Source organism: Hyaena hyaena, unplaced genomic scaffold (genome assembly GCF_003009895.1).
Source record: "Hyaena hyaena isolate Hyena2069 unplaced genomic scaffold, ASM300989v1 scaffold_538, whole genome shotgun sequence".
Taxonomy (NCBI): domain Eukaryota; kingdom Metazoa; phylum Chordata; class Mammalia; order Carnivora; family Hyaenidae; genus Hyaena; species Hyaena hyaena.
The window spans coordinates 913,860-940,273 of NW_024081172.1; the positions used below are offsets into that span (position 1 = coordinate 913,860).

A 26,414-nucleotide genomic window follows, 5' to 3' on the forward strand; every position below is an offset into this window, starting at 1 on the left:
TACGTAGAAGAGGCTGACCTAAGAAGAAAACAGTAGAGGCAATCTACAAATAGAGTTGGAAAAGCCATTAAAAACAAATATGTGAGAAAAATGACAATAACAACTACAGAAGGAAAGCTCATGGGGGGTTGCACTTAAGTGAGAAAGAAAAAGCCTGAAAAAACAACACAGTTTCAGGGAATGTAAGTGCTAGAAATTCACATTTAACACCCTACATTAAAGTCTGATGAGTTTTTTCTCTACAAAGGGCCAGAAAGTGTTTTCAGCCTTATGAGCCATGGGGCCTTTTGTGGCAACTACTCATCTCTGCTACTGAAGTCTCAAAGCAGCCACAGACAGTATGTAAAGAAATGGTGTGGCTGTATTTCTTGTGTTCCCACAAAATTGTATTTACAAAAGCTGGCAGAAGACCAGGTTTGGCCTGAAGGCAGGCAATAGTTTGCCAACCCCTGGTCTAGGGAAACAAAACAAATAAATATAGAGACAAATTGGAATAAGGTATATCAATGCACATGAACTCAAATACTGTGGATTCCTATTCTACCCTCCAGTGAATCAGACCCATGGGCTGAAGTTCAAATATAAAATATTTCTTTTTTCTAAGAAAGATAAGTGGCTCCATGGGCTAAAAACTCTCTAGTGGATTTCTCATTCCCATTAAAAATGGGCCGACAGGGGTGCCTGGGTGGTTCAGTAGGTTAAGCGTCTGAGTTCAGCTCAGGTCATGATCTCACGGATTGTGGGTTCGAGCCCCGTGTCGGGCTCCGCACAGAGCCTGGCGCCTGCTTCAGATTCTGTGTCTCCCTCTCTCTCTGGCCCTCCCCTGTTCATGTGGTCTTTCCCTCTCTCTCAGAAATAAACAAAAAAAAATTTTTTTTAAAAAATGGGCCAACAGCCCACCTATATCAAAATATTCAGAATGCTTTTTTTCATTTAAAAAAGATTTCTCAGTATCCAGAAATGAATTAACAAGAGTTAAATTTTTACTCCAAGTACCTCTTAAGTTTTTCCACAGTCGATTCTCGACATACAGAGTAAAACCTGGGCCAGTAACTTCACAGAGTGAAATACAGGTGGTTACGGTCAAGGCCCCCAAGGAGTACATGAACCATCTACATGATGGGAAAAATGTCCACAAATATACATCTCAATGTAAAAGGTGAATGAAACATGCATGAAGGAGCTAGTAAAAAGTAAAACACACACACTCTCCCCACAGTCTCACTTAAACAAAGAAAATATTTGGATGGCTATTTTCCTCACCTCTAGTAATAAGATTCTGAATTTCAAAATGTTCGTGTTTTGCTTTATGTGATTCTGTATTTTTACATTTTTTTTACCATAAGGAGGTATGATATTAAAGTTTTATGTGAAAGTTGCAGTTAAAAGGTTTATCAGCTTCATAACTAAAAGTCAGTTTGAAGACTGATATTTTTAAGATAATATTCACTCACGAGACTTATCCATAAAGATTACACAAGAATACTTATAGACACAATTCATGTGACATCGTTTTTGTGGGTCAATTTCACAGTAGCACAATACCTCAGCTCCACCCATCCATTTGGGCTCATCAGGAAACTCAGCACACAAAACATCTTCTGACTGATCGGTCCCCAACACATGGTAACAGAGTTTTTGGTGGAGATTGGTGGAGGTCTCTGTACCTGAAGGAGTTAAAAATGTATATACTGAAGTACAGCTGACAATTTTAAGAAAATCTATCCCACTGGTACTGTACAATGCTAGAAATATTTTAAAAGTTATTTATCTGGTCATAAGATACAAAGTTAATATGTAAAAGTTAACTGCTTTCCTATATACCAGGAACGAATAGTGGAATTTGAAGTTAAAAACACAAAACCAATAAGGACATAATATACACTATGTGACCACAGTTAGTAACAGTTAATAATACTGTATTGCATACATTTTTTTTTTTTTTACTTTTTTATGTTTTATTTATTTCTAGGAGAGTGAGAGAGAGACAGCATGAGCAGGGGAGGGTCAGAGAGAGAGGGAGTCACAGACTGAAACAGGCTCCAGGCTCTGAGCTGGCAGTCAGCACAGAGCCCGAAGAGGGGCTCGAACCCACGAACCGCGAGATCATGACCTAAGCAAAAGTCGGACGCTTAACTGACTAAGCCACCCAGGCGCCCCTGTATTGCATATTTAAAAGTTGCTAAGACAGGACCTGTTAAAAGTTCTCATCACGGGGTGGGGTGCCTGGGTGGGTGAGTCGGTTAAGCGTCTGACTCTCAGTTTCGGCTCAGGTCATGATCTCAGTACCCGCATTGGGCTCTGTGCTGGCAGTGCGAGTCTGGGACACCCTCCCTCCCTCCCCATCCCCCCCTTCCCTGCTCACGCTGTCTCTAAAGTTCTCATCATAAGAAATAGAATTTTATAACTATGTACAGTGATGTGATTAGGTGTTTACAAAACTTATATGATTGTCATTTCATAATATATACAAATATTGGATAATTAGATTGTACACCTAAAACTAATGTTATATGTCAATTATACCTCAATTAAAAAAAAAAAAACTGACATTAGTCATTTACCATTTACCATTACCATTAGTACCCCCCAAAATAAAATGCTTAAGTACAAATCTAACAAAATATGTATTAAGACTTATTTGAGAAACACTACAAAACTGACAAAAGAAATCAAAAAAGAACTAAATGGAGAGATGTTCCTCGTTCATGGATAGGAGTACTGTCATGTCAATTCTTCCCCATTTGATAGATTCAATTTAATTCCAATAAAAGTTTCAGCAAGTTATTTTGTGGATATTGATGAGCTGGTCTTTAAGTTCATGGAGAGTAAAAAAAAATCAGAATGGCCAACACGATATTAAAGGAAAAGAACAAAGTTAGAGAACTGACACTACCTGACTTCCAGATTTACTGTAAGTAATCAAAACAGTGTAGTACTGGCAAAAGAACAGACAGACAAATCAATGGAACAGAGTAAAGAGCCCAGAAACAGACCTACATAAATATAGTCAACTGATCTTTGACCAAGGAGCCAAGGTAATAGAATAGAGCAAAGACAGCCTTCTCAACAAGTAGTGCTGGAACTGAACATAAACATGGGAAGAAGTGAATCTAGACACAGACCTCATAAGCCTCACAAAAGATAACTCAAAATGGATCACAAATCTAAACATAAATGTAAAACTATAAAACTCCCAAAAGATAACACAGAAGAAAATCTAGATGACCTTTGGTTTGGCAAGGACTTTTTAGATACAATCCGTGAAAGAAAAAAATTATAAGCTGGATTTTATTAAAACAAAAAATTTCTACTCTGTAAAAGATGCTGTCAAGAGAGTCAGACATGTCAGAGATGGGAGAAAATATCTGTGAAAGACACATCTGGTAAAGGACTAGTACCTAAAATTTACAAAGAACTCTTGGAACTCAAAAATAAGAAAAGAAATAATCCTATCAAAAAATGGGCCAAAGATCTAACACAAACCTCACTAAAGAAGATATGCAAGGGAGCCTGGGTGGCTCAGTCGGTTAAGCATATGACTTCGGCTCAGGTCATTATCTCACGGTTTGTGAGTTCGAATCCTATATCAGGCTCTGTGCTGACAGCTCAGAACCTAGAGACTGCTTTGGATTCTGTCTCCCTCTCTCTCTGCCCCTTCCCCACTTGCAATAGGTCTCTCTCTCTCAAAAATAAATAACATAACAAAAAGTTTTAAACAAAAGAAGATATGCAGATGGCAAAGAAGCATATGAAAAGATGGTCCACACCATAAGTCACCAAGGAAATGCAAATTCACACATTAATCTACCACCACACACCCCCTATTAGAATGGACAAAATCCATAACAATAGCAACACCAAATGCTGGTTGAGGATGTGGAAAAATAGGAACTCCCATTCATTGCTGGGGGAATGCAAACTAGTATGGCCACAGTGGAAGACAATTTCACAGTTTCTTACAAAATTAAACATATTCTTACAATACAATCCATCAATCACAGTCTTTGGTATTTACCCAAAGTGTTTAAAAATTTACGTCCACAGAAAACCTGCACACAGATGTTTGTAGCAGCTTTATTTGTAACTGCCCAAATGTGGAAGGTACCAAGATACCCTTCAATAGGTGAATGGATAAATACACTGTGCTACATACAGACTGTGGAATACTATCCAGTGCTAAAAAGAGATTAATTATCAAGCTATGAAAAGACATGGAGGAAACTGAAATGCATATTATCATGTGAAGGAAGCCAATGCAAAAAGGCTACATGGTGTACAATTCCAACTATGTGACATTACGAACACGGCAAAGCTATAGAGACAGTAGAAAGATTAGCGGTTGAAGCACCTGGGTGGCTCAGTCGGTGGGTGTCTGGCTCTTGATTTCAGCTCAGGTCATGACCTCATGGTCATGGGATCAAGTCTGGCCTCAGGCTTTGCGCTGACAGTGCAGAGCCTGATTGCAATTTTCTCTCTCCCTCTGCCCCTTCTCTGCTTGCTCTCTCTCTCTCAAAATAGATAAACATAGAAAGAGAAAGAGAAGAAAAGAAAGAAAGGAAAGAAAGGAAAGAAAGGAAAGAAAGGAAGGAAGGAAGGAAGGAAGGAAGGAAGGAAGGAAGGAAGAAAGATAGATAGATAGATAGATAGATAGATTAGTGGTTGCCAGAGGCTAGTGGAGAGGGAGGTGAATAGGCAGAATACTGAGAATTATGAGGCTGGTAAAATTGCTCCGTGTGACACCTCAATGGTGCATACATATCACGTATTATACATATGATTATACAGTTGTCTAAACCCATGGAATATACAACACTAAGAGTGAGCTATAATGTAAACCCTGGAGTCTGGGTGAGTATGATGTGTCAAGGGAGACTCAACAACTTTACTTCTTCTGGAGAGAGATGTTGGTAATAGGGGAGGCTCTGCATGTGGAGGCAGGGGAGGTATGGGAAATCTCTGTATTGCCTTTTCAATTTTGCTGTGAATGTAAAAATGCTCTGAAAGGTAAAGGCTTTTTTTTTTTTTTTTAAAGTTAAGTATTGGTTGGACATCACTCTGGAAGTAATTCACACATATCTGCTGACTCTGGAGGCTGTTGTGAGACTGAACTATTCTTTTTTTTTTTTTTTTTTTTTTTATGAAAAGGCACTAAGCTTTCAGGACAATGAAAAAGAATGTAATGCCATAATATAAAAGAAAGCTTTACAGTACTTGGTGACTTTCCATAGCTTTTCCAAGAAGCACATGGTCAGAAATGCTTAGCCTCATTGGTAAGTCCTTCCATCACACAACCTGAGTGGCCGTTTAGGTCCTCTTGACGAGAGAATGGCAAATTACAGCTGGGAAAAGATGGTACCTTTCTGAAATCAACCCTAGCAACTAATCTTTACTATTTTTGCCACTGAAGGCTGAGCCTAAATAATAATGGTTGTGTTTTTCACAAATTAATAACATTATTCTCTAACAAGAAATGGCCAGTGAAATACGTTTTTGGTCTCCCACCTGTAAAGACCAACCAAGACAGGGCACCTGAGTGGCTCAGTCAGCTGAGCATCCTACTTCAGCTCAAGTCATGATCTCACCACTCGTGGGTTCAAGCCCCGTGTCGGGCTCTGTCCTGAAGCCTGTTTTGGATTCCGTGTCTCCCTCTCTCTCTGCCCCTCCCCCACTCACAGTCTTTCTCTCAAAAATGAATAAATGCTAAAAAAAAAAAAAAAAAAAAACCAAGACAACAGGAAATGCCATATGCCACATGGAGCAATGGTACAGCATAAAAAAGGTGATGCTGACAGCTTAGACCAGCAAGATACAAGGTACCTGGCCCTTTCTATCTGGGAAGATAAAGAGTAAAGGAAAAAAGAAAAGAGACTACTTGACCACAACAGGATCTTTGAGCAACTGAAAAGAACAACAAAGTTATGTCCTGCAAGTTAACAAGGAGAAAAATGTCAAGATAAACCAACCAGGTGACCCATAACTTCTGATCAGAGAAAAAGATATGATCACCACAGTAGGAAAATTTCATAATCACCTGACATCATTAAACAAGTTGGTTTTGTAGAAAAACAAAAATCCATCTTCTCCATGGCTCCTTGGGAGATATAACACATTTGTAGATGACTGATTGCAAATAATGGCCCAGTTAGTCATGGGTGTTTATATCTGTGTCTCCACCCCTTGAACAGGGGCTGCTGGCTCCATGGCTTGCTTTGCCAACACCATGCAGCAATACCATGTAGTGCCGGTAGAAGCCGAGGCATCAAAGAGGCTTGGGCCTTTTAGCTCTCCCTCTTGGAATCCTTCTGAGCTGCCATGCAAACCAAGGGGCTAGCCTGCTGGAGGATGAGAGACCACACGGATCAGAGCCCAGGTCCCAGGCATGGGAAAGAGCCAAGCCAAGATCAGCCAACTGAACCGCAGCTGAACACGGACACATGACAGAACTCAGTTAAGTCCAGCAGAACTGCCTGGCCAACTCACAGACTCACAAGCAGAATAACCATGGTTATTATTCTGAGCCACTAAGTTTTGGGGCAGTGTGTTACACAACAGTGCTAACTGATACAACATCCTTTGAGGAAACCGGGTTCTACACCAAATAGCTTCCATGTAGGGTTTAGCTTTTAAAGTCATATGAAATCACACTTCTATTTCACGAAAAAGGTGCTTCGCCTGATAACTTACCATCACTTTTTCCATCCTGCTGGGGATATGAATTGTAGAACATCCCCTTCCCGTCATGAGTCCATGCCATACAGCTGAACTTGACTCTCTCAAGCACATCTGGAAGCTCTTTGGCACCATCAACTTTCATGAACTTGATCGTCACCCAGTCTGAGCCACTGGCACTCAGACCATAGGCAAAATATTCACCATCGTCACTGAATGCATAGCCTATGGGGACACAGGAGAAATCCTCAGTGAAGTTGGGGACACAACCCCTAGCCCTGCCTACTGCCCTCTGTGCTGACAACGTCCTGTGCCAGATGTGCAACAGAAGGAGCAGGAAACCTGTAGTGAGGAACCCAGGGGGCTGAGCCCAGGCCTGAGAGGGGTTCGCCTCATGAGCTCGGACAAGTGTCTGAACCTCTCTGGGTCTTAGTTTTTTCATCTGTAAAATGATATATTGGATTATATGACCACTCATATACTTCCACTGTTTATATTTCTATAATTCAATAAGCACTTCAGTTAAAAGCAGAGCACATCTGAGACTTTCAGCATATTTTATTTATACTCTAAAGAGGAAGGGGGAAAAAAGAATAAGGAAACTACTTTTAGAGTAATGACTGGATTATGACACATAGCATATAACAGAACTAAATGGAAGCCATTAAGTAATTTTTGGAATGGATTCCAAACTATTTGAAATCACTCTTTACAACCTCATTTTCTGAGCATTGCTGGCACTCAAGGATTAACATCCATACCCAGGTAAATAAAGCCTGAGGATTGCAATGAAGGCTCACACAGTACATATTTCAAAAGCAACCATGAAAAGGAAAGAAAAGCAACACCATTTATGAACTGTTATGCATGACCAACTCTTTAAGGCCATGACAGAATGCTCTAATCACTACATAACACGTGTTGAGAAATCTTATGTTCATATTGGCTTTTACAAATGTAAAGTATGTATAGATAGCATCTGGTAATCTCTAGGACACTAGAGATTTCCTCTTACAGTGTTTGCTAAACTTTAGTAGGGGTTGAAAATTATCCTCAGAAACTCAACTATTTTCAGAAGTACCCTACTATTTTACATGGAATTTCTATTAGTGGTAAATAAGTTTAAAATTTCACAAACCTCCTTGTTAATCTTTTATGATTCCTATGAAGTATTCAGGCTCATCTGTATATAAATACAGGGAAGAGTCTAGAAGGTGATAGAGAAAAAATACTTCATACTCTATATAAATTATTTCTATATAACTGGAAAGTTTTCAGGAAAAAATTAAATAATGTATTTGAAATGTATAAAAAAATCATACACTATCAAAATAATCTGTATGTTTACCCATACTGTAACCTCCCTGTAATATCATTTTCAGAACACTTGAAGACTGAGGCCAGGTTCCATGTCTAATTTCCCTTTTGATCTATCAGGATCTATACATGGCATGCATTCCCTTAAAACGTTACTGGAAAGAATTTTCGGAGACCCTCTCATAATGAAGTTCTTTTGATGAGCTACAAGACAGACTTTTGTTAAAATTAAATAACATCCTACACAGGGTATGTTATTACACACAGAACCAGTGTATTAAGTTCATTTACAAGTGCAAGCTCAAATTCACGGAAGGATATTTTTAGTTAGCCGGCTGGCATGTTAGTTTCGATACCGATTACTTTCAACACTAATTAGATAAAGGATCGTCATTTACATACACAGCCCATTTAGGAAGAAGAGGGGAAGAACCATTAAGTGGCTGAGTGGTTCCATTGAAGGGTCTTCCCATAGCGCTGCTGCGCCAGGGCCTTTTGATTCTCCCCTTTGATTCCCACCTAACAATTACATGACGACAGTGTTCCAATTGCTCAGTTCCACAGGGCTGAACCCACACCTGTGCTTTCTCTACAGAACAGGAGATGCTACAGGGAAACGCTGAGCCAACTTCCTTAAAGTCTAGGATACCAACGAGAGATGATTCTCCGAGTATACAACTATTAGACCACAGAACCAGAGAATAGCCAACTTCCTTCCTTAGAACCAGTGCTCATGGCACAAAACCTACAGTAATCTTGACGGCCTGTGGAGGTTATCCTGTGGTGGAGTTACTGAGGAGACACATGGCCACCACAGGCCAAACTTACTGATTTGGGTTTTAAACTTACATCTTGAGGCAACAGGGTATCAAACTGTCTAATTTCTATAAGACTGGTTTTTTACTTTTAATTCTAAAATACTGACAACAAAACTTTAAAACTCTAATCACTTCCTCCCCACCAAGGAAAGAGATCTTGTGAATATTCTTCCCTGTTTTACATTTATAGTTGAAACATTATTTGTAGAGCTTAGATGACTTACAGAAGATTTTTTTTCTACACACAGATAGATCTCAGGGATGTTAGAAGCAATGATGATGGTATTTAAATATCTCAGAAGCTCTGGAAGCTAATTTGGGTCCAGTGTGAATTATTCTCCAGTTCTGCTTCATGCCACCAGAACGCGTGGCTACTCATGTATTCCAAAGATACTGTGCAAAAATTAGCTTTCCTGATACTGCATCTGTTCCACAATATGATCTACCCCGTCTGGCATTGCAGAGGTGAGGAGACTGCAGCAGCACCAGAGCCATGCGTGAGGGCCCTGGGACTCCAGGCGCTCAGCTGGGTAGCACTCACCTCGGAGAGCCACCGTGCCATCGTCGGAGAGTATGTTGGGGTCGAGGAACACCCTGGCTTCACCTTCTAAGGAATCCTGTACGTATAATACTCGCTGGTTCTGCAAACCTGTATTGTAAAAATAGAAATACCTGGGGGACAGAGATGGTCTTTATTTAGCAGTCAAGTTTTCCATTTGTGGGGTACAAATACACAGAAGCAAAAAGAGAAAGAAAGACAACATACAAGGGTTCAATTGCACATGGGCCATGCCAGGGACATGGGGACTAGGATGGAAGGTCCCACCACCTCCCTGTACCTGGAGTTTGTTATCCGAATTGTTTTAGGTATTCAAATAATGTATCGTAATTCTGCATATTACCTAAACAGGAACAAATAAAGCCTGCTTCAGTTGCTAAAATGAAAACTGATAATCAAAGAAAGCAGTTAACTTTTTCTTTTCAATGGAGAAGAAAGCAGATCTTCTAAAACGAAATGCTGGATCCTTCCCTCAGCAGGCTGCTAGGGCAGGGGTGGGCAAACCCTTTTTGTACTGGGCAAAACTGCAAATGTTTTTGGCTTTGTGGGCCACAGAGTCTCTGTTGCTGCTACTCAATTCTGTAGTTGTACAAAAGCAGCTATGGATAATATGTAAGTGAATGGCCAGGTCTGTGTGCCATTTCAATTTTATTTACAAAACAAGCGGCAGGCAGGGTTAGGCATGCAGACGGTACTTTGGTGATCTGTGTGTGTGTGTGTGTGCACGCACGTGTGTGAAAGCGTGGGGGTGTCTAAAAGAAATTCTCAAGTAAAGTTATGATGGTGGTTGCAAAGACTTAAAAGAACAAGAGACTATGTCTAAGTAGGTGGGAAAAGGAGAGGAACAAGAGAGGTGATTAATAGGTGCCACCTCCTGGCCATTTCCATTCCTGGGTGAAAGAAATCCATACAATAAAATCTTTTCTAAGAGCATAAGCCAAAGGGAATTTTAGAGGCAAACAAGTCTCCCCTGCTGTCTACAAATCATCTTATCTCACCAATTACTAGCCATAAGACAACAATAACTTCCTATAATCTAGATTTTTCTCCCCTAGGAAGTATCTCTACTAAATTGCTTAATTCATAATTTTAAGACTATGGACAAGAGACCAAAAATTTTTATTCTCATATTCAAGCACAGAAATGATTTGATATAATAATGGATTAATTCTATCAACTGACAAGTTATTTAGAGTTAGTATCTCAAGATTTTAAAAAGCATTCAATTAGACAAGTAAAAAGAAAATTAAGGGGCGCCTGGGTGGCTCGGTCAGTTAAGCATCGGACTTCAGCTCAGATGACGATCTCACGAACCAGCCCCGTGTCAGGCTCCGTGCTGACAGCTAGCTCAGAGCCTAGAGCCTGCTTCAGATTCTGTATCTCCCTCTCCTTCTTTCTGACTCTCCCCTGCTCACACTATCTGTCTGTCTGTCTCTCTCTCTCTCTCTCACACACACACACACACATACACACACACAAATAAATAAAAATCATTAAAAAAAGAAAGAAAATTAAATAAAAGCAACCTCACATACCGTTTTCCTTTCTTGAAGTGGCAACTATACTTGGGATAATCATACAGTTCAGTCATTCTCTCTTTGTATAAACCTCTGATAGGACATTGTTCAAGAAATGGCACAGTAATCTTGTTCTGGGCCTCAACAAAAGCCTACAGAGAAAATATAAATGGAAAAAGCAAGTCAGACATAAAATTTTCCATATGGAATATTATCCACAGATAGGTATCCATGAAAGCATATTTTCCCCTCAATAAATGATAACTAGTCCTTACATGGCACTAACTACTATTTACTCATCTAGAACTCACAATTATCTTATGGAGAAGGTTATTTCATCAGCCCAACTTTACAGATGGGAAAACTGAGTCTCAGAGTGGACGAAAAGTCACCCAACATCATACAGCCAGGGAGGGTCAGCATTTGCTCTCGAATCTGCCCTCTTAACAAACACAACACGCTGTACTAAGATCATGTGAAAGTCAACTACTTTCACACAGTGCCAGGGTGCCGGCCTTTTTACTGAGATCCCCCAAACCACTGGAATTAAAGAAACATATACACAGGCACTATTTTACCAATTTTGCTTTTGCCATATCCTGTCTTCCTAAGGCCTGTTACCTTGTCAACTTCAGAGAACCTTGTTAAAATTTGCAACTAAAGAATATTTTTTTAAAAACTGGGCAATGGGTGGCATTAAATAAGAAGATCAACAAAAACAGTTTGTAAGAAGGGAAAGGTATGGACTGCAGGAAGTCAGGAGACCCTGGCAACAAAGGCAGGGCAAGCTGCAGGTTTCATAATAGATCAGCTATATACAGGCATACCTGTTTGTAAGTAAGCGGTTAGAAAGTTCTTCATACTATAAAAACTCAGACTCAGAATATTCATGTCTGGCTATTAGTAAGAAATAAAACAAGAATAAATACATAAGCTCTATATTCAATTGAAGGTTCAATCCGATGTCTACAAACAGGTAAGTTCTCAGAGGAAAACTTCAGGAAATTAAGAATATAATACATTTTGAATGACAGGTAAAAATGTGCTATTATCAGACTCCACTTCTGGATAGATCATTGAGGTTTAAGGGCCCGTCTTAACTCAAAATGGTCTTCAAATGGGATCTCCTACACTAACCACCAACTGTGCTCTGGAAAACCATGATTCTGTGTTGAGACAAAGCTGTTCTAAAATTCACTGATATTTATAATGTGCTTGAAAATAAGAGAGAAAGAGTGGAAAGGATGACTAAGATAATGAATAATACTTTTTGCAAGACGATCCATTCAAGAAAAATAAAACTGTTATGGGGCCACCTGGGTGGCTCAGTCGGTTAAGCATCTGACTTTGGCTCAGGTCATGATCTTGCAGTTCGTGAATTCAAGCCCCGCACCAAGCTCTCAGCTGTGAACACAGAGCCTGCTCTGGATCCTCTGTCTCCCCCTTTCTCTGTCCCTCCCTGCCCATGCTCTCTCCCTCTCGCTCTCAAAAGTAAGTAAACATTATTAAAAAAAACTGTTTTGGGTCACACTTATTTCATTCAAACAGAAAATATAATGTATTAAGTCCCAAAGAAATATAACGCCAAATGCTTATTGCCAGGGATTGGCAAATTTCACCCGGCCTGCTTTCCTGTGGCACTTGAGCTAATCAAAGTTTCTATACTTTTTTAAAGAGTCAGAAAATAAAAACAACCCAAGAGAGACCAACGAGGCTCTCAACATCTGAAACATTTAATACGTAGTCCTTTATAGTAAAAGTTCCTTGATTCCACTGTGCCTGGTTGAAAAGAGTGTCAAAGAGGAAATGGACTTTTATTTTTGTTACAGTATCGGAGTACAGCTGCAAAGCCACTCGGGGCAGCACTGTGGAGATCACAAAGTGCGTGCAAGAGCATTACTGGATTTCATGATGGAAGGAAATGTCATGTCTACTCTACAGACATGGAAACTGAGGCATGCAGTACTGAAGTCACCCAGTCAAGGTCAACAGTGAGTTAACAAGAGCACTGAAGCAGAATTACAGTTGACCCTTGAACCACATGGGCTTGAACCATGCAGGTCCACTTATCTGTGTATTTTTTATAGTACTATAAATGTATTTTCTTTTCCTTATGATTTTCTCTGTAACATTTTCCTTTCTCTAGCTCATGTTATTCTAAGAATACAGTATATAATACATATAACACACAAAGTATGTCTTAATTGACAGTTTACATTATCAGTAAGGCTTCCGGTAGACAGTGGGCTATTGGTAAAGTTCGGGGGAGTCAAAAGTTATAAAGGAATTTTCGACTTCACAGGGGGTTGGCACCTCTGTCTCCTACATTGTTCAAGGGCTGAGCAAGAGCAGACACCCGGGGGAGAAGGGAGGCCAGGCCTCCTACGGATTTCCCCCTGCCTGCACCTGCGCCAGACAGGGCTGGACAGGCACGTCAGGGTCCCACAGCATCGGCAAGGACTTAATAAAAACCTCGCGTGCATCAGCACCGGTCTTGGCGCTGTAGATGGAGAGACGACAAGTCCAGGACAAGCTCCCTGCCGTCGTGGCACTAACATTATACTGCAGGGAGACAAAACACAAACTGGGGTTTACAGACAACGGTTAGTCCAAAGGCCACATGCAGGGTAATCATGAACATCTGCAACCTGTGCTGGTCCTGAGCTGCCAGCCACTGCCTGGGATGAGGTGAGGACAGAGCCTGAGAGGGAACGCTATGAGCAATGTGACATCACTGTGACATCTTTGTTATGTTTTACAAAAACATCAATCCATATCTGTTTGGAAACTGAAAAACCAGTCCTTCACCACAGACTGTGGGAAGCACTGGGAAGAAGAACACTTAGGTCCGGGAGGGAGGGTGGCCAGGGAGGCCCTTCTGAGGAAGTTCTGAATTAAGGGAGGCTAGGCAAGAGGGAGCAGCCATGTAAAGATGGGAGAAGTGTCCCAGACCAAGGAACAGCAAGTGCAGGACTTGGGAAAAGGGAGCTTGCAGGTCTGAAGGACAGCAGAGAGCACAGTGAAGCTGGGTATGAGTGACAGGGAGCGAAGACCCAAGCAGGAGCTGATCACGTGGCACCTGTGGGCAGTTACAAAGTTTGAATCTTCATTCTAGGGGCAAACAAGCTATGATTGGGCAAGGAGACAGTTACAAAATCTGGTTTATCTTTTAAAAAATCTACCCTTGCTTTGGATGAAGAATAGACTAGGGAAGCAAAAGTGGAAGTCAGGAAGGTGGTCCAGTGGTCCATTGAGAGCTGAGGCCACGTAGAATGGCTGGTCTCTAAAAGGAACAGGAACGACCACTGTAACCAGGAACAGACAGAAAACTGGGCACAGTGAATGCTAGTGTGCAGATTTGGTGGCGATTTCCCAGAAGGGCCTCATCAGATTATTCTAGGCCCTTAGGGCTCCCGCCCTGGGATTCCAGTGTGCTAAGGCAGATGTCTGGGCCTCTTCTTCCACTGGAGGGGCATCTGAGGAGGGTACCCTATGGGCTGTTTCCCTTACCCTTCTGGTTTGTGTTTCTCTGAGGCTGATCTAGGCCTTATTCTGGCTCTGGTAGGACCAAGGTGAGTCCAAGAAACATGCGTGCTCAGTTCGTTTCTTCGGAAAGGTGGAACTGTATTCTTTAGTTGCTTTTCTATCTTGCATCGCTTCTTTTGGATGTCTCATGGTACAGACACAACTGCCACAACTGAACCATCTCACACTGAAGCAGACACTTTTGCTTTTCTCATTTCCAATGTTCATAAGACTGTTAAACCAGGCTACTAAATAATGAAACAACTCTAGGATTATTATGACCAATTTTGTCACCCACCCACCCACAGAGATAAGTCAATTAATTACTCTAAATAGAGCAGTTTTTAAAGACTGTGTCCTTCCAAGTCAAAGACCTACATGTAAAACCAGTGTTCAAATTCCTCAAAGTCTCAAATTCTTTCTTAACGTGCAGCTTTATAACTTGGGCAAATCCTTCTCATGATGAAGGCAGCAAATGTTTTATAAAGGGACTTCGTGAAATTTAGGGTTCCACAGACTGTTGATATGATTTCTGGTATTTTAATCAGGAAAATACCTTCTTGGTCACTTATGGATTTAACGGTCTGGCTTCTTGGTCTAAAAATTAGAACAAACTGGGGGAGAGGGAGAAAAGGAGCAAGGATAGAGAAGAACAATACTAGAGGACTTCCCTGATAACATAGGAGCAGGGTGAGGAGGCTTAGAATTCTCTGCACTCCTCAAGAAGCTTCAGCATCCACAGTCAATTCCAGAGTGTTGTTAAAGTGACTGGAATGAGAAAGCCCACTAATGACACCTGAAGCTGAGCCTGTGAAGAAGATCAACAGTTCAGATTTTATGGCAATGAATGGATGTGATCGCACTGAATAGCTGCCCAAGACTAAGAAGCTCAGCTTATACCTCCTGCTTCCCTTGACTATTAGAAAACTCCACAGCAAAGCAATATTTCAGTTATGCACACTGAGTAAGTTCTAGAGACGTGCTGCATGGCACTGTGCCTGTAGTTAACAAGACTGTACTTGCACACAAAACTCTGGTAAGAGCTCATCTTAAATATTCTCACCATCATGAAAGAAAAGGAAAGAAGAGCTACCTGGCAAAGGGTCACTCAGGTTGGGAGCTGGAGATTCCTTTACCCCGTCTTCAGAAAATTTCTTCAAGCTGTCCTCACATGCACTGTATTTTAATCCACAAAGTACCTCAAGTCCTTCAATAAGCACAACTCATACATAGATGAGTAAAAATGAAGCATACAGTTACTAACTAGCTATATATACAAAGCACAATTATAACATAAGATTAAACAGATGAGTCAGGGATAAAGGGAAACACTACAAGAGAATAAAAGGGAAACCACTTCCAGGATGAGGCAGGGGTGAGAGGGTATGGGGCAGGCAGGTGTCAAGATGACCAGGAGGAAGTCTTATAGGACACCGACTTGGGCATGGCCATCAACCTCGACTCTTCCCAAATAAACAATAAAAACTAGGAATGGTGCTATCCACCATAGGAGCTTCTGCTACAAATACCTGGTTAAAGCAACTTTCAGGGGCTTCTGAAGAAAATGGGCTGGTGTCAGAGGAAGGTCTGGCAGAACACCACGGTCCCAGGCACAAGGAGGCTGCGTGTTTCCTGGAGGCCAGAGGGAGACACATATGTGGGTCTCTTCTCACTGCTGGGAGTGTGGCAGAATTCAGATATGACTCTCCAAGTGCAGGGACAGCCTTATAAAAAAAGAAGGTAAGGGGCGGCAACGCTCATCCATGAGGCTCCAGGACCCAGGGCCAGAGAGGCTGGACAGTCACACAGCAAACTGAAGGCAGGTCATGCCAAACAGAAAATTAAGTGCAGCTGCTTCAGGAAACAGGTCTAGAAACTGAGACTATAAAGGAATGGAATAATGTATTTTATAAGACTAATATAAGGAATAGATATATATATAGAAAGAGAAAAGAGTGTCCCATATTTTCCAGTCTCACTGAACATTTAAAAATAATTAGCAGCTCCTCAGACAACAAAGGAAATCTTAAATTACAAGAAAAAAAGCTGGTTCAGGTCACAATAAAAGCACAAGGCCACATTCTCTTCCTGGCCCCACAAACCCATTACTTACTTATTCCCAAGGAGGAGAAAGACTGAATTCAAGTGGTAAGACCCCCAAATCCACTGGGCTTGTCTTTCAACATTAAAAGCCCTGAGTGGGTCCATCTTTTCTCTCTGGGACCGTCTGCCCTCAGGTAAGGAAGGCTCACACTGAGCTTCCAGCTGCACGAAATTAACAGTGTAGGTAGGGCCTTCCAGAATCCCAGCCAGGTCTCTTTTCCACGTTTGCTGCCCATTCCATATGGGCAAATCAGCTTGACCTTACAGTCAAGTCTTGTTCTCAAATCTAGTCACTAGTAGGAAGTCCATTCAAAGCTGAAACTTTAACCCCATTTGGCTCGGTCCTTTGGGGCACATGCTACTAACCTGGCAAGGACAGAGATTACCTCAAATCCAAACCTAACTAAAAACCTGATCATGAAGAAGTTAAATGCATATACGTCCTCTCTTGAATAACTATTTTTTCAATAAGGGAATCCAAACCACCACCAGAATATTTAGAAAACAAGAAAAACAAGACTATTAAGAATTAAAATTCATGAGATGTGGCATAACTTCTGGAGGTGATATCTGTTTCTTGTTGTACCTTTGAGAAGTCCTGTCCTGAGAAGACAGACTGGGGGAGGGCTGTGTGACCTCTATAGGCCATCTGAGCACCCCAGCTCTAGATCCAGGGACTGAACCAGGGCCAGGCAGAACACCCATGCGGGATGAGGCTTGCACTAGGTCCTAAGGCTTGTTTCGTGACTTATGCACACAGTGCTGGTGTCTGGGCGTGCCTTGTCCTGAAGGACAGCAATCACACTGTGACAGCTGAGGTACGTCTGGCACAGGTGAAGTGCTCTGCGTACTAATAAAAAAGCTGGGTCTGGAAAGTGACAGTTATGCTTTCAGGAAGTTTGTGGTTTACCCTCTCTCTCCATTAGATTTTACCGTTTCTGAGTATCAGTAGCTCGCACCATGTGTCAGATGACGTTACTGCCACCTCTGTATTCTAACTATGCTAACTCCTTTCTACACTCTTTATATAAGAAAACCTATCCATTTTTGTAAGCAGTCTTTCCATCGATTCTTCTCTATAGATGGCAGTCAACAAAAAAGTCACGAACCCAGGCAAAGCAACCAGGATCCTTTTTCAGTGACAGACATGAATACTGGCAGACAGAAGTTATCTTATGGGATTTGGGGTCATGAGGACTGAGTAAAACTGAAAGAGCAAAGCCCATCTTACCCTACACATGGGAGAGGTTCCTGGAAAACAAAACAATCAGAGGAAGGCAGATGACCTAAGGGACAAAGACAGGTTTACAGAAAGGTCATGTGCACTCCTGAATCAGGCTGTGCCTAAGGACTCTTACATCCTGGTCACCAATTACAGCCACTTGGCTCCTTTTTTCATAGGAGCTGGAGTGAGTCAGGTTTCAGAAGCCACCAATCCGGCTCTTCTGCCGAGCAAGGTGAGGCTGGGAGAACACGAGCAGCCTAGGGAGAGGAGGAAATAACCCCAAGTTTGCCCAAGTCCCGGAGGGCAAAACTGAGGAAGGTGTATCTACACACACGGTGTCTTATCAGTACATGAGAAAATGAAATGAAACTAAACAGTCAAATCAAAGTTTTAAAGTAACAAAAGAACATAAGAAGAAATTAATGAACTAGAAAATAAAAAGAGTATAACTTCTAAGTCCTCAAACGGCTTCTTTTTAAAAAAAATTTTTTTTAAAGGAAAAATAAACAGATTCAACCAAAGCTCTGGCTAAGCTAATCAAGGAAAGGGGAGAGATGTTACAGAAACTCAAAATCAGAAATGATAAAGAAATATAGCCATAGACAAAGTAAAGTCAGGGATGTAAGAAATATTACACATAACCCTGTGCTGGTACATTTTAAACTCTCAATGATATGGGCAATGTTCTAGGAAATACAAAAGATTAAAATTGATCCAAAAAGAAAGTCTGAACAGGGCAATAACCCATGAAAGAAAGTGGAGGAAAAGAGCCTAAGGATTAATTGCAACAAAAGAATTTGTCCCAGATAGCTCTAAATTACCAAGCGGATAATTTCAGGGCTATTTAAACTGCTCTACAATAAAGCAGTGGCAAACATTTATCAAGCACTTACTTGTGTCTACCATTTTGCTGCAAGGTTCACAAATATCACTGAATTTTCGCCACAACCTTACAGAGTAGTCTGCTCCAAATTATAAATCAGAAAATTGAAGTTTGGCACGGTTAAAAAATATGACCAATGTCACATCTGATGAAATTGTGTAAAGACTCAAACCTTTCTACCTCTGAAGCTGCTCATTAAATGATCCTATTGTACTGTCTTCCCATGAATAAGCAGCTCCCAAGATCTCTAAGCATTCCCAGTAGTTGCTGGGAGGTACAAGGTAGAAAGAACATTCTAGAAGAAGGGAGACAAGTTAGGACGCTACTGAATGTCTAGCACAATGGCTATGCATGCCTGAACCAGAGCAGTGTCAGCAGGGATTTTTAAAAAGGGGGGGAGGGGAGGCAATGAGATTTTAGAGAGGCAGAACTAGAATTCCCAAGAATCACATGTATGATTAAAGACAGCAGATTGAAATGGTCAGTGCTGTACAACATTACATAGGAGAGTCCCAGAAGTCTTTATTCTAACACATGCCTTGGTATCTTTCAATGGAAAACATCAGAATCACAAACATTGTCCCTCCAATTTATAAAGATGCTATAAACAATAGTGAGGCATCAACTAGGACTTTGACTCCTTGAAAATGGACCCGGTATATAACCAAGGCGCTACTACCTTTCTCTAACTATGTCTAAGCATCCTCTAAAGGAGTTTCCTCAAGTTTTCTGGACCTTAAGAATTATCCGGGAGAGAGAGATTTCTATTGAAATCAGATGCTCCAGAATTATAGCTTAGACACCATATTTTACTAAGTGCCCGAGGAAGGTGATTTTTATGACTTAGTGCTTTGTTCCCTGGAAATGGCAACATGGGGTGGTGAATGGATTTTAGACAGCTATGTTTGGGGGGGGGGGGGCGGGAAATGGCCAGGAGAAGTCAGAGTTATCTCAGTTCTTCAGTTGTTAGCTCTTTACCAATGGCTTTCCCAAACATATCTACTATCAGCATTTTTCATAGGAACACCGTGATGATTAAAAACCAAGGCCGAGGGGGTGCCTGGGTGGCTCAGTCGGTTAAGTGTCCGACTTCGGCTGAGGTCATGATCTCATGGTTCATGGGTTCAAGCCCCACGTCGGGCTCCGTGCTGACAGCTAGCTCAGAGCCTGGAGCCTGTTTCACATTCTGTACCTCCCTCTCTCTCTGACCCTCCCCTGCTCATACCATCTCTCTCTCTCTCTCTCTCAGAAATAAACAAAACATTAAAAAAATTTAGAAGCCAAAGCCGAGTAACTGCCCACAGGGAAGATGTCCCTGTTAAATGTATTCAAGCACTTTCAGCATTTTGTCAGCGGTCTGGGGTCTATTTTTCCAGAATGGAGCTCTCCCTGGTGTTGAACACAGGGGCTGCCATCCCACCCTACACTCAAGATGTGTCTCAGCCTTCTTTCAGCATGGAACTCTAGCAGCTCGAAGGTTAAGTGGCTTTGTTCTCCTGTGCTAGCATGTAAATTCCATGCCAGCAGGGGCCACATCCGTCGTGCTTATAACAGTGTGTCTGTTCCTCCTCCCAATTTAATCTAATGCTTGCCACAGCAGACATACAGGTAAACTTGGATAGAAGAGAAAATACAGGGAATAGGGAAGGGAACAAACACATATGGAGAAGGAAGAGAGGAAGAAACTAGAAGACCTGTGGCATTGGGGGTAGCTGGCATCCGTTTTCCTTTCCAGTGTCTTCCCTTCTTAGCAGACAGTAATTCCAGATAGCTTTGATGGTATGGAAGCCAAGAGGGTCCCTGGGGCTTCTACCAAATTTCCCATTACCGCGGTTCAGCCAGGGAGTGAGCACACATTTGGAGTTTGGCCAATCAAAACTCCCTCTCCTGGGAGAATCACTAAACAAGGGACAGACAGTTGAATAAGTGAGGATCACTTATGCCATTAGCAGTGCCGGGTGAAAATTAGAATTTCTGCCATGGAGCCCTAGAACTATCTGGTTCCTGTCTGTTCCAAGCCTAGCCCTTCGGTCTACTCCAGGAGCTGGCCTCATCTTTGCCATAAATTCCCTATTTGCTAAAGTTGGCCAGAATCCATTTCTGCTGCTCACATCAAAACCCTATTTACAGGGGTGCCTGGGTGGCTCAGCCAGTTAAGTGTCTGACTCTTGATTTTGGCTCAGGTCATGATCTCAGTTAATGGCTTTGAGCCCCACGTCGGGTACGTCGGGCTCTCCACTGACAGCATGGAGCCTGCTTGGGATTATCTCTTTCTTTCTCTCTGGCCCTCCCTGGCTCATGTGGGTGCACTCTCTCAAAATAAGTAACTTTAAAAACAAACAAGCAAACAAACAAACCTTGGTTATTAGGCATGAGGAAACAGAAAAAGAGCCAGTAGCACTTAGAAAAGAGGATGGTCCAGTACCAGCAACTTCCTCATACTTTTGATATGGATATCCCATCCATACATCAAAAGGAAGTTGTTCCCCTAATTACATATTTCAACTGTGGATTTATAAGAGGTATATTTACAAACTAAGATAAGGATAAACATTTCCAAAGGTGGTGATGAGTGAGATATTTAAAACCTTAGATAATATGTGGTAACAAATTTACATAAAGCCCTTCCTATTTCCACTCAAGAATGGACAGCACAGTAGTAATTGCCAATCCAGGTTCTTACATGGAACAGTAATGGATGGGTGGAAGGGTGTTTCATAGGCCAACTTTGCCCAGGGCATTCACAAGGCCCCAGTTAAAAGACGTACTATCAAATAGCTTTAAGGTAATCTTTGCCCTAGTTTAATCATCACGCTTCAGAACACTGGAACCTCACTTAGAAGTCACAGTCCCATGGAAAAACACCAGTGTGCAGAGCAGAAGCCTCTTTACCTTACACACCTAGGCTTCGAAAGGAAATCCTTCTTAGTTTCCTGGATGAAAATAAAGAGAAGAGTCTTTGAAGTTCGACATTCTGACTGAGCGGCTGGAGCACTAGAGTCTGAAGGTCTACATCCCAGTACGATTACGCAGCAGTGCCTCAAGCTACGCCATCCTAGTTTATACAGACCTCTGCTAGGAATGGAAAATGAATTCTTCCATGCATGTTCTGAGGTGAAGGTCAGTAAAACCTTGGAACTGACCTCAATAATACTCATTTTATAGATGAATAAAATGAATCCAGCCTAGGTAGCCTTCCATGGTCATAAGATGAGAAAACGGGAGACCAAGAGCTCTGATTTGTGCGTGCTGACTTCCAGTCCCATTTGGCAAATATTCTCTGCCTCCACACTGCTTCCCAACAGAGGTAACATGAGGAGTGCCTGCGAGCTCACAGGATGAAGGAACTGTCCACAGGGTGGATATTCAGTTTGTCTTAAAGTCTTCAAAGAACAAAATAAACCCAAACCCAAACCAACTAATTTCCAGTGAATCTATCTGCTGTCTTTTGGCTCAGAGACACTGAACTAGCACTTCACAGCACTGGAAGTCCTGGGAGCAACCTCTGCAGCCTGACAGCGTGGTGGCCTGAGGCAGAAATGCAACTGGACAAATGAATTCTGCTCACCTAGTTCCAAGCCAGTTCTTCCACACGTTGGCTCTGGTTCCCATGCTAGGGAGAGCCCAGTGTCCAGGAAGAGCTAGGCCAGACTGGTACCGGGACAGAGCAGAAACTCCTCACACTACACACTTTTAGAGCTAAACTTTAACAATGAAAACAAAACCAAGCAAATGAACAAGAAAACAGACCTCACACTAGGCAGGAAGGATGCCTGAAAGCAGGTATTGACCTCCTTAAACTGTGTTCTCCACTGACCTCTGTGACAGTAAAATACCTACTCTGAAATCCTAGGCTACTTCAATATCCTAGAGATGATCAGAAGTCATTTAAGATTTAAGTCTTGCCTGCCAGAGACAGAAACAGTGCAAGGACAGGAGAAGGGAAAAGTGACGTGTCCAGGTTTCTTACTCTGAAAGACTGAAGGACCCCTGTCCCCCTCCTTATGTCCCCCAGCCTCTTGTCAGCAGTTATAATGAGCTACTTCGAACTATTCAGCCCAATTGGAGAATGGGAAGAGAGAGCAAATAACGTCCTGGAGAAGACCTATGCTGTGTATTCCTTCGATCTTCTCTGAAACAGATGGTAATTCTATTTTATCAGAAGGAATGGATATAAACTAAAGCAACTATTTTGTTTTGTTGTTGCTGGTTCTCACCAACGTTCTCTCTCACAATCCACCAAAGGAACAGAGCAGTTTGCTGTCGCTCTCATTTTGCCTCGGGCCACTCTCAGGGAGAAAACAAAATTAGTCATTAGGTATAGGCAGACCATAGTCTACACTTAGTTACTGCTGTACCAAAGTCCCAGGACAGAGTTTCTGTTAAAGGCAGATTTGACAATTAGTTAAAAAGTCAATTTGACAGTTACAATTAAGAGGGCTATCCCTTGAAAGGTATAAATCCCTTCATTCTCTGTGTATCTCCCCTACAGTAACTCAGTAACAACTTCTGAAATATGCAACTAAGAACATGGGGTAAGATGGAGAGCCTCCTCAAAAGCTTTCAAGGACACTGCTTCTGTCTGGACCTTAGGGCTGCAAACGAGCCTGGGGATATAAAGAGGAATTTATCACTCTCAGGAAGGGAAGCAAACAGGGTGAAATGACTGCACCACAGTGAACAGAGAGGCCAGGACAAATGCTCATTTAGTAGTCTCACAGTGACCTCAAAGTGAGATTGCCACCTCAGCCGTGAAAGCAATAGAAGCAGAGTCTGGGGACCTGGGAGTCAACGCAGGGCCAAACGGCAGAGCAGTCCCCTGGACAGAACACACACAAGTCTCCACCACTCCTCTGGACATGTGGTCCACATGTGAAGAACTATGCCTGGGAAGTTTCTGGATTTGACAACTGGGCCACGGCTGCTCATGAGGAGGTTGGTCTATGTTGATGGGCAATATTGCCGGGTATGGTGACAAAGGAAGGGGGTCAGCTATGTCACAGGGCATGCAGAGTGACTCGTGAACAGACAGAGGAAGAGAGGGAGATGGCCCATGGTAAAATCGGAAATAACAACTGACCAGGGCATCCCTGAAGGGACCAGGACACCAACAAAGAGGAAGAAAGAGTTACAAAAAGTTACACAAAGTTCGGGGCTTGGGGTTTGCTTCTTTGTTTCTAGGAAGGAAATCTGGAAAGTTAAGATGAGGATGTCGACTACGTGCACGTTAATGTCAGTGGATGGAAGACTGGGAAGCAGAGCCTCATTATTAGTTTGAAGGCTGAAGTTAACCTCAGCATCAAACACTGGCATGCAGGAAGACTGCTCCAAAGTGCCTCCCATGATCCGCAAAGGACACACTGGAAAAGCCTGTTGAAAGGAGGTAGGAGCCAACTGCCTGTTGGGGCCTACTTAGTTTTTTAATACTGCAAACCTCCCTCTCTAGCACTTCATGCTGAAAATTTCCAAGGTCACCCTGGTGTTCCACTTATACCCGTAAGATTTCACTATGGTTCAAATACTTTAAGAGTCATACTTAGCTCTCCAAAGTGCTTTTAACCCAGAGCTTTCCCTTTATCTGATTTTTGCTATTTCGCTTCTATTCCCATATAGATTCTCCTAGAATCATTTTACAAAGGTCACTGTTAAAGTTGTAACCATTTGGAGCACCATGATTTTTACCCTTCTCACACTTAATAATATCCTACCATAATCACTTTTTCATGTTAGCATGCAATCTTTATAGCCCAACATTTTAACAGATGCCTCTACTACTTCATTGATCAGATTCAACATATTCTACTTAAACACTACACTACTGTTGGAAAATGCTCACTATTAGAAATTACTCCCCAGGCCACCCGGGTAGCTCAGCTGGTTTAAGCATCTGACTCTTGGTTTCGGTTCAGGTCATGACCTCATGGTTCATGGGTCTGAGCCCATCAGGCTCCGTGCTGACAGTGCGGAGCCTGTTTGGGATTCTCTCTCTCTTTCTCTGTCTCTCAAAATAAATATACTTAAAAATTTTTCTAATAAATAAAATTAAAAAAAAAAAGAAAGAAAGAACACCCCATACTGACCCTTTTCGAGATCTCTGTATTTCCCAAGTGGCATTATTACTTTCCCAGTAGGCACAAAATCACTTTTTCATTCCCAAGTGTTTGCTTTTTGTTGCTCTCAGATGGGTTAGTCTCTCATTACTGATGATATATACGAGAGCGGACAGTTTTGTATTTATTTTGTACATACTATTTTATATATAATCACTTTATGGAATCATTAATTCTAGTAAGTTTTCATTTGTTTCCCTTAGGTTTTCTAGATACGTGACCATATTATCAGTAATTCATGATTTTTATTTTCTTCTCTCCAAATTTTAATTCATGTTTTATTGTACTGGTCAAAGCTTTGTGAACATATAAAAGTAGTAGTGACAGAGACATTTAGCCTAGTATTTAAGTTGTTGTTTTGAATGAGATGTCACCTTGATAAAGCACTGTAACTCCTACCGTATTTTTAGATTTTAATTTTTTTCAAAGCTTACTTATTTATTTTTGAGAGCAAGCGAGCAAGAGTGGGGGAGGCATAGAGAGAGAGGAGAGGGAGAGAATCCCAAGCAGCCTCCACATGCTGTCAGCACAGAGCCTGATGCGGGGCTCAAACCTACAAACTGCGAGATCATAACCTGAGCCAAAATCAAGAGTCAGATGCTTAACCAACTAAGCCACCCAGGTACCCGTTTAATTTCCTTTTAATATTAAGTAGGATAATTATATAGCTTTATTTGATCCATTTCTGTATTAATATTAAACTCTTCTTTAATTCCTGTGATAAATTCAAGTTTCTTTTAAATCTACTAACATTTATTTATACTCTTTCTAATCACAGGAAAGGTTGGCCCTCATATCTTCACTGTCCCCTGCAGGAGCCACTAGCCACATGTGGCTACTGAGCCCCTGGAGTGTGGCTACTCTGAGTTGATATGTGCTAGAAGTGTAAAATATTCACTATATTTCAAAAACTTAGTTCCAAAAAAAATGAAAGTATTTTAATAGTACTTTATATTGATTACCTGTTGAGAGACCAATATTTTGAAAATACTAATTAAATATAGGACTATAAAATAATTTCACCTGTTTCTTTGTACTTTTTAAAATGTGGGTACTTGAAAAGTTTGAATTATACATGTTGCTGGTATTATATATCTACTGGGCAGGGCTGGTCTGTGTCCTCTTCACAAAGTATCTCGAGTTTTCACATCAAGGTTGGACTTGCTTCAGAGAGTCAAGTGAGTTGTGAGTAGGATCGTTTACAATCTGGAGCATTTCCTATAAAACAGGATTATATGGGCCTTGACAGCTTTAAAGGATTCATCTAGATTCAACAACCTCTACCCTGGTTTCTGAGAATTTTTTAGTTACAAGTCTGCTCTGATACTCTTTTATAAGGGATAAAGCCTTAAATGCCAGTCACTGTCAGGAATGGATAACCCATATTACACACTAGATTAAATCAAAGACCTCCTGATAGCATTTCAGATTTTAGTATAAAAGAGTGACAAATGTTCCTCGCTTCCTGACTGGTTTTTACTGAAAAAGCAGCTTTTTCTTTGTTTTGGAGGCTACGTGAAGATATTCCTCTTTACACCAAGATATGACTAATACACCTTTGTGTATATGTGTCTAACCGTGAGCAGAAAACGTTTGTGCTGCTCTTCTGCTCATTAGAAAAAAAACACATTAGAAAAAATTTTGGTCTGAGACCAAAATTTAACTCCTCAGAAACCAGATGCTAT

The 26,414-nt window shown here is 41.4% G+C and overlaps 1 protein-coding gene across 1 annotated transcript in view; it reads right to left on the reverse strand.

The window, feature by feature from the left end:
• Positions 1–26,414, reverse strand: part of LOC120247677 (prolyl endopeptidase) — a 122,770-nt gene that overhangs the window by 87,366 nt on the left and 8,990 nt on the right. Inside the window, exons 3-6 of the mRNA XM_039255688.1 lie at positions 10,902–11,035; positions 9,349–9,479; positions 6,688–6,897; positions 1,546–1,667 (exon numbers count right to left, since the gene is read on the reverse strand). Of these exons, the coding sequence (XP_039111619.1) occupies positions 1,546–1,667; positions 6,688–6,897; positions 9,349–9,479; positions 10,902–11,035 (597 nt within the window). The remainder of the gene's footprint in view (positions 1–1,545; positions 1,668–6,687; positions 6,898–9,348; positions 9,480–10,901; positions 11,036–26,414) is intronic.